General features: G+C 46.0%; 1 protein-coding gene across 2 annotated transcripts in view; it reads left to right on the top strand.

Moving 5' to 3' along the window:
- Window positions 1–14025, top strand: part of Plpp3 (phospholipid phosphatase 3) — a 46951-nt gene extending 32926 nt beyond the window's left edge. For both annotated transcript variants that reach the window (XM_048815315.1, XM_015484943.2), the window contains one exon: window positions 12083–14025. In XM_048815315.1, the coding sequence (XP_048671272.1) occupies window positions 12083–12208 (126 nt within the window). In that variant the 3' untranslated portion in view covers window positions 12209–14025. The remainder of the gene's footprint in view (window positions 1–12082) is intronic.
- The last annotated feature ends 1436 nt before the right edge of the window (window positions 14026–15461 follow it).

Here is a 15461-nt window from a genome sequence, read left to right on the forward strand (position 1 = left end):
AGTCCCCTGGGGGCCTGCTGCTGTGTTTCCTTCTTGGTGGCGCCACTGCCCTAATTGGAGCCTCCTGCACCCCCAATTAAAAAAATTAAAAGGTGTGGGGATTGTTCGGGGCCTTCACTCTCTTTTATACTCTAGAGCACTGGCCGGGAGCAATTAGACAGGGTTTGGAGGACCCAGGCTTATTTTCAATAAGGAAATGAGGGTCTGACTCTCATCCTGTTTGACTCTTGCTGTCTGTGGGATGGCATAGGAATTTGGTCCCCGCATTGAGAAAGCACCTTCTGTTTGCTGGCACCTTTGTAGACATTTTACCATCGTGTCTCCTTTTAGCCAAGTGGGACCATTTCACAGATGAGGTAACTCAAGTTCAAGAGTCATGACTTCAGTCATCCAAGGTCAAAGAGCTGGTAGACAGCTGCTCCCAGGATTGGAACGGGCTCACAGCCAGGCCTTCTGCACTTGGCACTTGGCAAGGAGGGCAGGCCACCCAAGCTGGAGACCAGCGGAGGTAACCCGAGGCAGAAGCTGCATTGACAGCTGCTTAAAGAGTGCCATTTAAGTGTGTCAAAGGGTCCTTCCCACCCCCGGGCTAATCCAGCCACCACTTTGAGTTTGAGAGCCTGTTTTGCCATATACAGATAGTTTGGAAAGGGGTGATAAATATTTTTCCATCTTCTGCCCATTTAGCTATGAATACACAAGGGCAGGGACTCAATCTTTCTTATTATTTTTCTCCAAATTCCTAATACAACCAGATGCACAGTAGGATCCTTGGTTACCGTTGTCTTGGAATCACAGGACGGAGTGGTCCGTTTCAAGTTATCCAAGAGGCCAGGGCGAGGAAGGGCCTCATAGTTGTGGCTCCTGAGCATAGGAGTGTGGGAAGCTCTGCTGAGAGAGAGAGGCAGTGTGTCCTTAGCCTCTGAAAGCTATCAGGGCTTCGTTTTCCTGGTTGTGATCACAAAAGAGACAGGATCGAGGGCCGGCCCTGAACTGAGCCAGGGATGGTGATCCAAGAGGAGGTATGGGGACCATGAGGCCGTCTGGTGAGGACACCGGGCGTCCTGGAGGGAGAACAGTGAGGAGGAGGAAGGCGTCTGCCTCACAGGTGTTGCTGCTTTACCAGCCTCCTCCCTAGTTGTGCAACGTGGCTCTCACGTGGCTCTCACATTCTCGGCAGGAGTGTCTGGCCTCTGCTCTCCTTGTGCGGTGTAGCAGAACCCCACCCAAGAACCAGAGCTGGCGTTCCAGTGAGTTCCACAAGAAGCCCAGTATGCTTCTTACCCATGAGCATGGCTCCGTTGAGTGGTTCTTTTTTTTTTTTTTCTGTAGGGGGGCTGGGGTACCAGGGATTGAACTCAGAGGCACTCAACCACTGAGCCACATCCCAAGCCCTATTTTATATTTTATTTATAGACAGGGTCTCATTGAATTGCTTAGCACCCCACTTTTGCTGAGGTTGGCTTTGAACTAATGATCCTCCTGCCTCAGCCTCCTAAACTGCTGGGATTACAGGTATGAGCCAGGCTATTGAGTAGTTCTTGAAACACAGAGACAACCCCTGAGGTTAGGAAGTTTCACAAAGAGGCAGTACAGAGTGGTAGAAATGCCGTGGTGCAGGGGATCGACACGCTCATTCCCCCCTCTACCCAGATAAACCTCCTGAGCCAGGCCTCTGTGGGCCTCCGGTTCCCTTAACAGAGATGTGACATGTGTTGACATTTATCGAGAGCTTACCTTGTGCCGCCACTAGGGTAAGTGCTTCACCTGGATCTTTAGTCCCCCAAAATCCTATATCAAAGATTGTCCTTGTCTTCACTTGAGATGAGAGACAGAGTCCAAAGGGATTAGTCCAACAGAGAGGAGGCAGAGAAGCCACAGTGGACTCAGGACAGAGTGAGTCAGGGCCAGGACTGCACAACCCCAGCTTCTAGCGCCTCACCTTCATGTCCCCCACCTGCCCCTCCGGGTGAGCCAGACTTCACCCTCCCCAACACGCTGAGCTCTTAGCTTGGAGAGCTGGCTACCTTTGATGGAGCACAGCTCCAGTTCCACTTCATTTCCTTCTACCTTTGTTTTTTTATGGCTGCTGTCCTGTAACAAATCACCACAAATTTAGTGGCTGAAAACAACACAGATTTGTTTTCTGACCATGGGGGGAGTGTCAAGAGGAAGATGGGTCATGCTGGGCTGAAGCTGTGCTGGGAGGGCTGCGTTCCACCCGGATCCCTAGGTAGAGTCCATTCCTCCTGCCTTTCGAAGCTCTTTGGAGCTGCCTGCATTCCTTGGCTCTTGGCCCCTTTCTTCATTGTCAAAGCTGGAAGCATGGAATCTTCTGGTCTTTTTCACACTTTCTGGCCTCCACTTTATTGTTGTACCTTCTTTTTTTTTTTTTTAATTTTTATTAGTAGTTGATGAACCTTTATTTTATTTACTTATTCGTATGTGGTGCTGAGAATTGAACCCAGTGCCTCACTTATGCTAGGCAAGTGCTCTACCACTGAGCCACAACCCAGCCCCTATTGTTGTACCTTCTGTGACTCTGAGCCTTCTGCCTCCCTCTCCTAAGGGCTGTGTGATTTACATTAATAACCAAGGTCATTACCATTTTAAGACCCTTGACTTAATCTCATCTGCAAAGTCTGTTTTGTCATATAAGGTACCATCAGCACATGTTCTTTTTTAATTTTTTTTTCTTTCTTTCTTTTGTGATGCTGGGGATTAAACCCAGGGCCTTGTGCATGTAAGGGAAGCACTCTACCAACTGAGCTATATCCCCAGCCCAGTACATGTTCTTGAGAGAAGGATATGGACATCTTTGAGGGGCCCTTGTTCAGCTCACTATACCTTCCCTAGTCCCTGGAGATAGAACTGTCTACCTTTCTTCTGTTGCTCCCACAGCCCACAATGATTTCTTCCCACCATGATTTTTGACCTATTCTGTCAATTACCTGTTCATATCCTGATTCCCCCAATAAGACTGTGGGTGTCTTAATAGCAAAATCTATGCTTAACCCGGTTATGGGTTCTCAGTGCCTACTATGGTGCCTGGCATGCAATAAGTTCTTGGTAAGCATTGAGTAAATTGTGAATGATGAATTGGCATGTGGCCTCAGGCAAGACACTTCCCTTCAGTCTGATTTCCTCATCTGTGAATTGAAGTTGGAAGCCCTGCTGCTCCGTGACCTTTTGGCACTGAGATCTTATGATGTGGCTCTTTGTGTAACTGAGCTGGACTTGGGTTTCTCAGGTGAAATTGTCTTCCTGCAAAAGCCTGTGAAGGTGCCCTGTACTGGGGGATTATGACCTGCCCTTAAGCCCCCAGTAGTGCAGTGCATTAACCTGGAATATTGGGTCAGCCAAGCACTTTAACCCAAGTGTGTTGGGGATAGTTTTGTCACAGTAAGCAGACTTGTCTAGACAAAAAATCACATGCCAAATGGGGATGGGTCATCCCCTACAGAACTGCTCACTACTTGAATGCTTCCCAGGAAGGGAACATAGTAGAACTTGATACAGATCGAAAATCTTCAGTGTGGTGGTTCAACCCCAGACACAGGCCCTTAGGGCCAGGCAGACCTGCACAGCTCCACAGATGTGGACAGAGGTGCACAGGACTAGGGCAGAAGGTCACAACCCAGACACACCCAGATGTTCCCAGACACACAGACATCCATTCTCTCTTGCCAGAACTCCAAACCACAGTCATACAGACACAAACTCAGGCACAGGCTGACCCTCACAGCCCTCCTCCCACCTACACACCCTCAAAGTCACCCCTAGCAAAGATGCAGACTCCAAAGCTGGGCTCACCCAGGGACTCAGATGAAGGGACCGACATCAGTTCATTTCCTGTCTAGTGATAACTTGTATGTCTGCTCACCTCCTCGCTGACCCTCTAACAGATGGCAAATGCGGGGCCCTGGGAGGGGTCAGGGGAGGGCCAGGCCGCCATTGCTGTGGGTTCAGCAGAGGAAGCAGCTGCTCCTGAGTTTCATAAACACAGGGCAGTCTTTCCTGGCTTTCCTCTTCCCAGGGTGTGGCCCAGCCAGCAATTGCTCTTTTGTGTGCTGCTATCTTCCTCCAGGATGTAGGGAAGGGAGAGGGCATTCTTTGTCTCCGCCCTAGTGCACTGACCTTGGGAAGAGAGACCAGCCAGAGTGCTGGTGGAAGAAGAGTTCAGTGATGGCGACCTTGGAGAGGAAACACGTGAGGAGAGGGCCACACCTGGCCCAGCACACTGGTGGGGTTGGAACCAGATTCTGGTAGCTCAAGCCCATCCCAGCCAGCTACAACAGCCATTCCAAGCAAACGTGGTCTGTGCTGGAGTTTGTAAGGGACTTCCTCCTCTCTCTGGAGATTCCCATCTGCTCTCTTTGGGTGTATTCCATGTCTGGGTGCAGGGGAATGGTTGAAATGGCCTCCCAAATCTCTTATGGCCTTGCCAAAGCCTAGCTCTTTGCCAGTGGTTCCTGAGGCTGACCTTGCCACCACAGAGCCCCTGCTCAGGCAGGTGGAAACATGGATGATGCGGGATGTGGTGGAGAGAAGGGAGCAAAGACAGGCATTAACTTTGGCCCCAGGCAATGATAACAGTGTGGTTCCAGTCCCCTACTGTTTGCAAAGTACTTCTCAAGTCTCCTTTCACTTTTCCCTGCTGAGGTGAGTGGGGTGTGTGACCCTGTACTGACTCATAAGGGGGAGCCGCATTCCTGCCACTTGCCGGTTGGCCCTCTTGGCCAAGTCATTTCACTTCTCAGCTGCCTTTTCCTACTCAACGAGGGGGTTTATTGTATTTACGTGATTTTTAGATTGAGGATTCAATGCCAATGAGATGCATTACATCGGGCACACACAACATGCTGAGTGGATGGGCATTATGTAGTACATGCTGTGCTTTGTCTTAGGCATTCAGAGCTAAAAGGAGTTGGTCCTTGAAGAACTTATAGTGCAATATATGTTTCCAAGACTTGATCCTCATCCATAATAAGAAATACATTGTACATCATAACCCCACAGAGGCATCCAAACACAAAGTACCACTTAATGTTCCTAGACACACAGACATCCCTTCTTAGTTTTTTCCATTTAACTCTTAAAAATGCAGATGGTGACCACCCAGTAACTTACTGAGGGCTTGAGACCAATCTGATTGGAACAAACACGTGGAAAAGCAAGTACAATGGAAGGGCACAGCTGTTGGCATGGGGTCCATTACTGAGGACAGCAGAAGACAAGAGTGGGGATCATTAATTCTCCTCGAGGGTTTCGGAGGTCTAGAACTCCTAAGGAAGGTGATTCTTGAAAGATGAGTGGACATTTGTTATGACATACAGAAGATCAGCCAGGGATCTGTATGTAGAAAGAATAGCATAAGACATAGGGATGGATAGAAAGAATGCCTCGTTTCTCGGCTCAGAGGTGCAAACCATTGGATAAAAAGGAGAGGCCAGCTCAGTGAATAATAGCCCCCTTCTCCCTTTTAGCTTCTAAATTGGAGGATTTCTGAGGATGGTGGCTCTTGTCTTTGTCCATTCTCTGTCATCTCTGGGTGCCACATTCCTGAGCACCAGCTCTTGCTGAAACTAGCGCCCCATTGCAGGGCCACCAGCCCTCAGGGTCCTCCTTACTGGGTGCCCTCCTTTGTGCTAGCCCAGGAGAACCTTCCTGCAGGCTCCTCAACAGGGCACTTCATCAGAATGGCCCATGACACTCTCCTCTCCTCCTCCAAACCCACTTTCTTCTTTTAGAGAAGGTTAACTTCTTTTGTGTTCCTCAGTAGCAGTGATGATTCTTAATGATGATAACTGAGATAAGATGTGAAAAGTCCTTCACAGATAGGAAGTGTTTTCACATGTATTATTCATTTAAGCTTTACAGTAAATATAGGAAGTTAGTTTTCTTTTTAATAATATTTGCACACAAATCCAGGGCAGGAAGACCACCTGAAATCATCAAACCTTTTCATTTTGTATCGGTTCAAGATGACACAAGAGTGTGACTTGGTCCCAGTTCCACAACAATAGCCATTTGGGGACTGGATCCTGCTGCTGGACTCCTGGGGTGACACTCTTTCTGCACCATCATGTTTCTTCTCAGATGCATCAGGAAATCACTCACCACAGACACTGGCAAATGTATCGTGTCAACAGCTGCTGAAAGCCCTTTATTGAGGACAAAAAATAATGATTGTAATTGAGTAATGCCATCTCCAAAAGACAAGGCTGCCAAAGATAACTTTCGTCTAGACAGCACTTACTATATAGTAGGGCAGGAGGGTGAGTTGATTCCCAAGGCTTTCTCCTCCCAGGAAATTTCTCCTTTCCTTAATCTGGAGAGTGTTGAGTATGGTGGACCAGAAAGCCCAAAGGAAATTTCAGGGCCAAGACACACTGAAGTGCATGCAAAATCAGCAGCAGCAACCAGGATCTCTGTTGCACATGGCAGTGGGATCAGCCTTCATTGAGGGCTGCTGTTCCTGAACTGTGAGCACAGAGATGACTCAACACAACCCATGCCCTTGAGTAGCTGACAGTCTAGAAGGGGAAACATGACATAGCATTGAAGGATCATGCATCCCGGCCTGTGGCCTAATGCTGAAACGGAAGGTCATTAAAAGTTCAGTAGGGGAACCAAAGAGGGAAGAGAAGGCAGCTCAGGGAGGCATCCTGGTGTCCAGGGTGCAGATAAAAGAGCCTGTCTCAGAATATTAAAGCCCAGTGACACACATCCACGCAATGGTACATCTATCATTTGAGTCCATCCATTCATCTTCATAGACCGCCCACTGAAGTTCTCTTGTCTGTAGTCTGCACAACAAATACCTGTGGTGTTGTTGAAATGCAGATTCCAGGCCACTCTCCAAATTGGTCTGTCGTGTGCCTGGAAATCTGCTTTTTCAAGAAGAACCCAGGTGATTCTGAAACAGATAATTTGAGTGCTGCACTCAAACCCAAAATACCAGAATAGACAACTCTTGTCTTCTTCTGCTTCTACGATTCTAAAATCCTTTGGCTTTTATAGTTATCTGCCCTGTGCTGGTATCTAAACTCAGTGGGAGCTTATAAAGAGTCTCCATGGCCAAGAGCATGATTCCTATCTTCAGGTTCACTCACACACAGTCAGGAGTTGAAACACTCTTGGACTCCAGGAACTTTTAAAAAGACAGTTTAGTTGTCATACTCTGCCCTTCACAAAATGGCCCTCAAAATGTGCTGATCCAACCGTCCATGGCCCTGGAGGTAGAGACCTGGCCACCACCCAGACTTCCTCCTTCTGGTGGACTTGGTTCTTGGTGAGCTCCAGCCAAGCAGGCCCAGCAGGACCAGGCCATGTGTGCTCCAGGCGGGGCTGGCATCTCCGCAGCAGGTGAACGCTGGCAAGAAGACTCCAGAGCATCTTTTCCAGTGTGACTCATTTCCAAAAATAGCCCCAGAAATTGTAAGTCTTTAAAAGCAGATCCTATCTGCCTTGTGGAAAACTCCAAGTCAGCACACGGTCCCTGGAGCTGTCTTGAGTCAGCATCCACTTTCCCAAGTTCATTCACGTTCTTAATGGCTCCTCTTTTCCCCTCTCCTTTCTAGTTTTTCTAGTTCTTTCTCTTCTTCCTTCTTTTTCCACATAAAAGCAAGATACAAAGAAGTGAGTTTGCGTAGACAGGCACTGAACCCACAAGCCAGGGGTAGTGACTTCTGTGTGTCATGGTGCCATACCTGAGATCCACATTACATCCCATAATCCTGATGGTAACCCCCAAGAGATAGGCATTGTATCCCTCACATGGGTATTTGGCTGAAAGTGGCAAACCTTGGATTTGCAAACAAGTCCATCCCACCTTAAAGAACAAAGCTTCTCAGCAGCGCTCTGTGGTTGGATGGGAATGGGGGAGAGGGCGGTGGTGCTAGAGCCTTAAAAGCCATTCATAAGGAGCTGCTCCCTGCACATTTCTTATCTCTTCATCATGTGGTGTGGATGGGGTTCCTACAGCCTAGAGCTGCTTTGTTTGTGTGTAGTCTTGCTCTTGAAGGAAGAGCCATATTGTCCAGAGTGTTTGGGTAAATCAAATCACCTTCCGCCCTGAGATCTGATCACAGAATAGCTTGACATTCTGACTCAGCAGGAGGTCAGAATCACTTCCCCAAGACCATATCAAAAGGAGCCAAAATATTAGAAGGCGGAAGAGAGCTATCATTTTCCCCCTCGCCCTAATTACCCCAATTTTAAGAGTTTTCAGTGGGAACCAATGTGGAAAAAAAAATTCAGTAGTAGAAAAACAGAACTAGCAAGAAAGTCATGGCTAAAGTCACACCCACCCACACAGACACATCGCATCTATCAGCTACAGGCCTATCCTCGGTATTTCAAAATCACTCTCTTCCTCTTTGTCTTCATAGTGCCATCCCAGGACTCATCTTCTCCTAGACTCTGTAGTCCCCATTTTGGGGCTCCCTGTACCTTCTCTGACTCCTTTGAGTTATTAGCACGACCTTGTTGCGAAACTTTCCAGTGCTTCACCCTTGACAATGATGTCTAGAAAGGAGGGGGTCTGAAGTGCTGGACGTGTCCAAGGAGGCCTCTCAAGTTCAGGCCCTCTGCTCTCCAGCTTCACTGATGGCTCTGTCCGGCCACACTGAGCATCAGGAAGTCCTGAACTTTCTGTTCTCCCCGACTTCTGCACCCCAGTGTGCTGCTCCCTCTGCCTGTAACAATCTCCAGGACATTCCCTACCTGGGGAACCCCTCCTTATCCTCCAGAGTTAAGCCCCATTAGCTGTCCCCTGGGGAAACCTTGTAAGGGTCACTCCCCATCCCTTCAGTCTGAATTTAAAGCCACATTCTCTGGGCTTCTTTTCCACTCTGGCCTCTTTCTGTCACACTCCTCCAAACACAATATTGTGGAGGCCATCTTCCTACGTGACTCTCCCTCATTGGCTTAGACTTACCTTGAGGACAAAGAACTGTGTTTTGTGAATATTCAATTTCATATTCTTGGGACTTAAAACACAACAGGGGTTTAATAAATGTTTAATAATTGCCCTGATTCTTTTTTCAGAAAAAGTAATTTATAAAATTCAAAAAATCAGAGAAATGAAATTAAAAGCCAATGTCCTGAGCACTGTAGCTTAGACCTCCTCTTGGTATCTAGCGTCTAGTTTTCTTGTTTGCTGAGACAGTGCTCATTGTGGTATATTCTTTTGTACAGTGAGAAGACCTGTGGAGCTGGGCTGTGGACTGGGAGTGGGTTTGTTCTGTGGACCTAAGAAAGGTCCACTAATCTGTGTAGAGCCTTTCCAGCCTCGGCCTCCAGGTAGAGATCACCCAGGAAGTGGAACTGTTCCAAGCCAAGATGTTTACCACTTTTATTTACTAGAGCTTTTTGTGTTCTGTTGTTTAAGCATTAGGAAGATGAAGCCCTGTTTGAGTCTTGATAGGATCACGTTTAATGATCCCCCCTCAAAAAATGTTTGTGTAACCTCAAGCCATACTGAAAGCAAGGAGGTGGGATTCTGCCTGACCTCACTCAACCCTTCGTCTTGCTGCCTGGCTGTGTGCATTGTGGCATCCGAGTATGTGCTTCCCCTGAAGTCTGTTGGTCTTGTATATACTGGTAGAACCCAAGGCCAGAGCACTTGCTTTTCATGAACTAGGGGGAACTTTAGAAATTCAACAACAAACATGTATTGACCACCCGGTAGGTGCAAAACCCAACTTAGGTGTTGAGGGTGATCCAGGGTGATAAGGACTGGGTCTCCTCTAGAGCCTCCCATCCAGGAAGAACAGCCAGCTAGCAAAGCTTTGAAGACATGAGGGAGCATCACTTAGTCTAGGCTCAGTAATTACTGTGGCATCCACAGCATTAGAAAAAGAAATGCTTCGTTATTGGCACAATTTTAGGTCTTCTTGAGTTCACCGTGACCTTTAACCTTCATATTATTTCCATCTTGCAGTTAGGCAACACAAACTCTAACATGCAATGAATATGAACCCCAAAATATTAGATTGGGAGATAAATCAGTAGATTAAGGGGTCAGTGGTTCAGGTGTTTGTTGGGGATGAGGGAGTTGTTCTCTGTCTGATTTGCCCTCACAGATGGAATCTAGGAGAAAGATCTCTAAGAAACTAGGACTGGGAGAGCCTGCTGAGATAGTGGAGGTAAGAGCCAGTGATGGAGAGATGGATCGAGACCTTTACCTAGAGACAAAGCAAAAGGGAGGATAATTTTAGGTAGAGAAATGGATACAGAATCTGCACCTGTCTGATGATAGCATCATTTTAGTACAGTAGGAAGGGAGGGCATGGGGGAGAGAAGGGGCTGGGGTAGGGAGAAGTTGAAAGTTTCATCATTGAACACATTGAACTTTGATCGCATCTGTTCAGTTTTTCTTATACTGGGGGCACTTGAAGACCACCTCCCCAGTTGCTCCTAATGGATTCCCTTGTTGGGAAGCCTGGAGCCCCCTAGCAGCTGGCACACAGGGCGTTTCCTTCCTTCCTCTCAAGTTTGACCTTGGCTGGGAGACAGACCTTTCTGTCCCAACCTTTTCTCTGTTCAAACTGCCTTAGAAAAGACAGGGAGAAAAGACTTAGATTTTTTCCCCCCTTTGCAAAAGGGTACTTTCAGTGGCTCTCAAGCTAAAAATGTATTAAAGGGTGACATTTCTTGGCTAAGATCCCCTTTTCTTGTAGTAGCCAACAAAATGAAATGTTTATAATATGTAACAGGCTCAAAATTAGAAGATACAAAAGAGTTTTGTGGGTCTCCAAATTTATTTATCTTCTGGCCACTCCGTTCCCCTCTCCTGGGGTAGCCAGCATTACTAGTTTCTTTATGACACTTTGTTGATTGCTGTGTTACTAGAGAAGTGACATTTTGGAAATCAGTTCAACAAATAATCCAAGGCCTTACCATGACCAGGCCCTGGCTGTTAGAGTCTTAGTTTTGGTGAAGTTTTCTTTTTTTTTGGCCAGAAAAAAGGTGGCCAGAATGAAAAGGCAGTACCTTAATTGTTAGTGAGCACTTTACCATCTGCAGATATTGCAAAACATTTCAGTTCTGAAAGTGTGGGATGTAGATTTTGAGGGGGCTAGGGATTGAACTCAGGGCCTTGTGCATGCTAGGTAAGCGCTGTCCCATTGAACTACATCTTTTGCCAGGAACTTTGAAAGTATTTTATTCCCCACTTCCATTCAGCTATGTATTTTCTATTAAATTACACAATTGACAGCTGCCACTTATAATTACTTAATACAAACCCCTGCTGCTAAATGGCTCAAGTGGAAATCTGTGTATTTACTTTGCTTATCTAATACAAAGCACAGGTTTTTGTTATTCCAGTAGCTCATCAAGTTCTTGACTCTTGCATCATAGCTCCTTGACACAGCAGCTACATCTGAGCCATCCTTATATGCTTGCCAAAGGGTTTTCAGCACTCAATGATTCTAGGACAGACTCCTAGGTCACATGCCCAGAGGAGGAAGAATGCTGGGTATGAGGATAGGAGATTTTTTTTATTGACCTTTTTCCTCCAAGTTAGTTGCTGACTCCCTCTGCAAAAAGACCTGGCTTCTTGTCCCCTATGAAATGATTGCTATCATGGGGTTTTTAGGAAAAAGTGGTCACTGCTGCTTCCTAACTTCAGCTCCTGTTGACAGGAATTCATATTGGCCAATCTGACTTGGTTACACCCTGAATTCCTTTGTAAGGAAAGGGAAAGTAGCCTGGATTACTGACTAATTATGACTTGCTTCCCTTGCTTAAGAACTTCTCTTTCATTGCTCATTTGCCCTGAGAAATCAGGAAGTCTGGGGTTGCAGGTACAGAGCACTGGACTGAGTCCATAAAACTGGATTCTACTCTTGCACAACCTGGGCCATGTCACTGTCCTCCAGACCTTAGTTTTCCCATTCAAACAATAAGAGTTGGACTATGTGATCTCTATGGTCCTTCCGGATTTAAAGAGCTATGGTTTAGGGCTCTCTTTTCCTAAAGTCTGTGTACCTCCCACCTTCCTTCCATTTGCCTCTGCCTGTCCCCAGATCCCAGGTGGCAATTACTAATTCGGATCTCTGATTTGTTCTCCTAGGTATTCTTCGTGTCAGACCTCTTCAAGACTAAGACGACACTCTCCCTGCCTTCGCCTGCCATCAGGAAGGAGATCCTTTCACCTGTGGACATTATTGACAGGAACAATCACCACAACATGGTGTAGGTGCTGCCCGCCTCCTGAGCTGGTTTTTTTTTTTTGTACAATGACTGCTGACAGCAAGTTCTTGCTGCTCTCCAATCTCATCAGACAGTAGAATGTAGGGAAAAACTTTTTTGCCCAACTGATTTTTGAAAAGGAAAAAAAAAAAAAAAGTCTTACCTTGTGGCCTTCCAAAATAGGTAGCGTTCACCTATGTGGAATCAACAGCAAACTAACACCAAGTGCCGGAGTCCTGGATGTGCAGTTGGTTTAAGTGTTCATGTTCTAGTGAGCACGGGCCTGTCCCACCACAAACACTAAAATGATTTGAGTCTTCTGGTCACCTTCTGTGACCTGAGAATCCCAGGCCTGTGAGAAAAGTGCAAATTCAATGTTGTAGCACATCACACCAGAATTAGCACTGAATCCACAACCTAGCCTTGGGGGACTCCCCTCTGGCATTCCCCCTTCTCATCCACTCTATTCTCTACTGTGACTTTGGTTCAGGAAATTTTGTTTTCTTAAATCTAAGGAATGAGCATATTTGCTCAGTCAAGTGGTCAAGATCCCAAATCCAAATCCCTAGTCCTTAGGATTTTCTATCACAGCTCCTGACCCCTGCACAGTCCACAGGCCCACAACCATGGTCCCTCACTTTAGAGATTAGAAGACTCTTTGTGGGATGAGTGAACTTCACAAATAGCACAATTTCAGAAGAACTGGAGGGTCCAGGCCTCCATTTGTCTTCTTTTGACTCATCGTCCTGTGATGTTGTGATGTTGTGATGTCGATCACAGGATGCTGATGTTGTACACGTCAATCACCGGGCACTTGCACACTCTTAGAAACGGTTAGACTTCGGTTACTGCCATCTCCCTTGAAATCTGGGGTTTCCTATGAGTGTCCAGAGATGAGCAAGGGCATGGTCGGCCTCTGGCTGATGCAAAACAGCCTTCTGGACAGGAGACAGGGGAGGAAAAGGGCAGAATGAAAGATGAAACAACCTTTCAGCTACTCCAATTCGGAGGGAGCCAGAGTAGCAGCCGGTCTCCTGCCTGAAAGGCTACCCTTCAAGATAACGGAGCGGAGAGGGTTTCCGTGGGAGTTGCTCTTGCTAAGCTGTGTAAAGCACTGTTGTCTTGGGGTTGACCCCTAGGGCAGTTCTTGGTAGGTTCTGCTGGGCAGAACACATGGGTTAAATCTCCGTAGAGTTTTCCTCATTCTCTATCCATAAGTGTCCTTCCAAGCAAGGTCGTACTCTGGGTGGTAGATGGGGACCCCTTCTACTGGACCTTTGAGGAAAGGAGGAAGAAAGAAATGCTTCTTGATCTTGGATGCAAACCTTTCAAAGGGCTACATGTAACCATATGGATCAACCACATGCACATCCTTGTTACAGAATCCGTCCTTTCATTTCAACGTATAGCAAGCTATGATTTTTATATATAAATATTATATAAATAATGTATAAAACATTAAAAGTTAACTATGTAAAATATTATTTCTGAAGCAATTTTAGCTATATCCACTATGATTATAAACTGTGTCTCGACCTGTGTTATTTACTTTAGCTGCTTAAAAAAGCAATGAGTTAATTTTTTTTTTAATCTCAACTAAAATATCAATAGTTCTGTGGTAGCCATTGTTTTACAATGAGAGAAATAACTGCAACTAGAGAAAAATGTATAAAAACATTAAATTGTCAGTATTTTTGTAAGGTTCCATTTTGTAAAGAGAATAATATTCAAAGACTTTTGTAGCATACAAAGTGAAAACTTGTATCTGCGAAACTATACTTGTATTAAATGTGCTTTTTAAATAAAAGCTCATAACACAACTAATTAAGGAAGCTGGAATGTTGGAGGGATGTTTGTGTTGGGTGCGTGGGTAGGAGGAGGGGGAGGCAGGCCAGCCTCTGATTGGCCCCCCTCAGGGCACCGCCTTCTGATTCTGTCAGTGGGCAACATGGCAACCAGAGGAGAGATACCAGTGGCTAAGCTGCTCTTTCATCTCCGAAAGCCTGTTTGCAGAGTGAGGCTCTGGCTCTGCTCTCATCTCAAGGGCTTCTAAAGAGCTTTTGTATTCTAAGAGGGGTTTTCAGTTAGGGAAGTGGGAGCTGTGAGGCACCCCCCCAAGGCAGATAAGGAGCCAGTGCTCAGATAAGGTGGGTTTGGGGAGCTGACTGGGGGAGTCCTTCACAGGGTCCACAGCAAAGGAAGAAGACACACTGCTGAAAACACTGTCTCCTTGCCTGTGACCCTCTTCTTGTGCTTTCCAACCAGGAAGAAAAGGGGAAGCTAGAAATTCACATGTTCTGTGTGCCTGTGCGCCAGGTAGTTCTGCCTCTTTGTTCATTTTTACCCTGAACAGTTATTATTTTGAGAAGTAAGGAAAGCCTAGGAATGCAAAGGTGAAACCACTTGTCTAAGAGTAATTGCAGGACAGGTCTTATATTAGTTTCCTATGGTCATTGTAACAAATTACCGCAAACAGTGGTTCAAAGCAACACAAAGTTGTTAATTTCCCAGTTCTGCAGGGTCTGGCGGAGAAGTTCATTCCTCATCTACAATCCCTTGCCTGTGGCCCTCTTCCTTCTTATTGTGCTGTCTCGGGTTCTTCCCCTCTGCCACAGCTTCCACATTCGAGGACCTTAGTGATTATGTGGGACCACTCAGATAAATTTTAGGATAATGCACCTATGTTAAATTAAAATGATTGGCACATTTAATTCCATATGGCTAAACCTTAATTCCCCTTAGCCATGTAAAAACAGTCAGAGTTTCCAGGGATTTGCCCATGGACATCTTTACAGTTCACCCTCTGGCTTCCAAAGCAAAATAGATTTACTTTATCTCCAAGTTCTTTCCCTCTCTCTCTCTCTCCCTCCCTCTTGAGGTAAGTGAAGTGCTCTATCACTAAGCTACATCCCCATTCCTAAATGTAGTTCAGTGATAAAGCACTTTTGTAGCATGCAAAAATCCCCAGGTTCAATCTAGCACTGCAAAATATATAAATAAAATACATAAATAAACATCTTAAATCTCATCTAAAACTAACTTAACAATCCCAGATCTCATTTTCTAAATCAGGTAAGGATAAGCCTCTATGTTCATACCACCCTGAGGTCTAATTGTTCTCCATCTTCGAACCTGTAAAACTAAAGAAACAATTATCTGCTTGTAAAATTCAGTGATAGGACAGGCATAGGAAAACAGAGCCATTCATATTCAAAAAGAAAAGAAGTGGAAAGGAAAAAGGAACCATCAACCCTAAGCAA

This window comes from Marmota marmota, unplaced genomic scaffold, assembly GCF_001458135.2.
Source record: "Marmota marmota marmota unplaced genomic scaffold, marMar, whole genome shotgun sequence".
Taxonomy (NCBI): domain Eukaryota; kingdom Metazoa; phylum Chordata; class Mammalia; order Rodentia; family Sciuridae; genus Marmota; species Marmota marmota.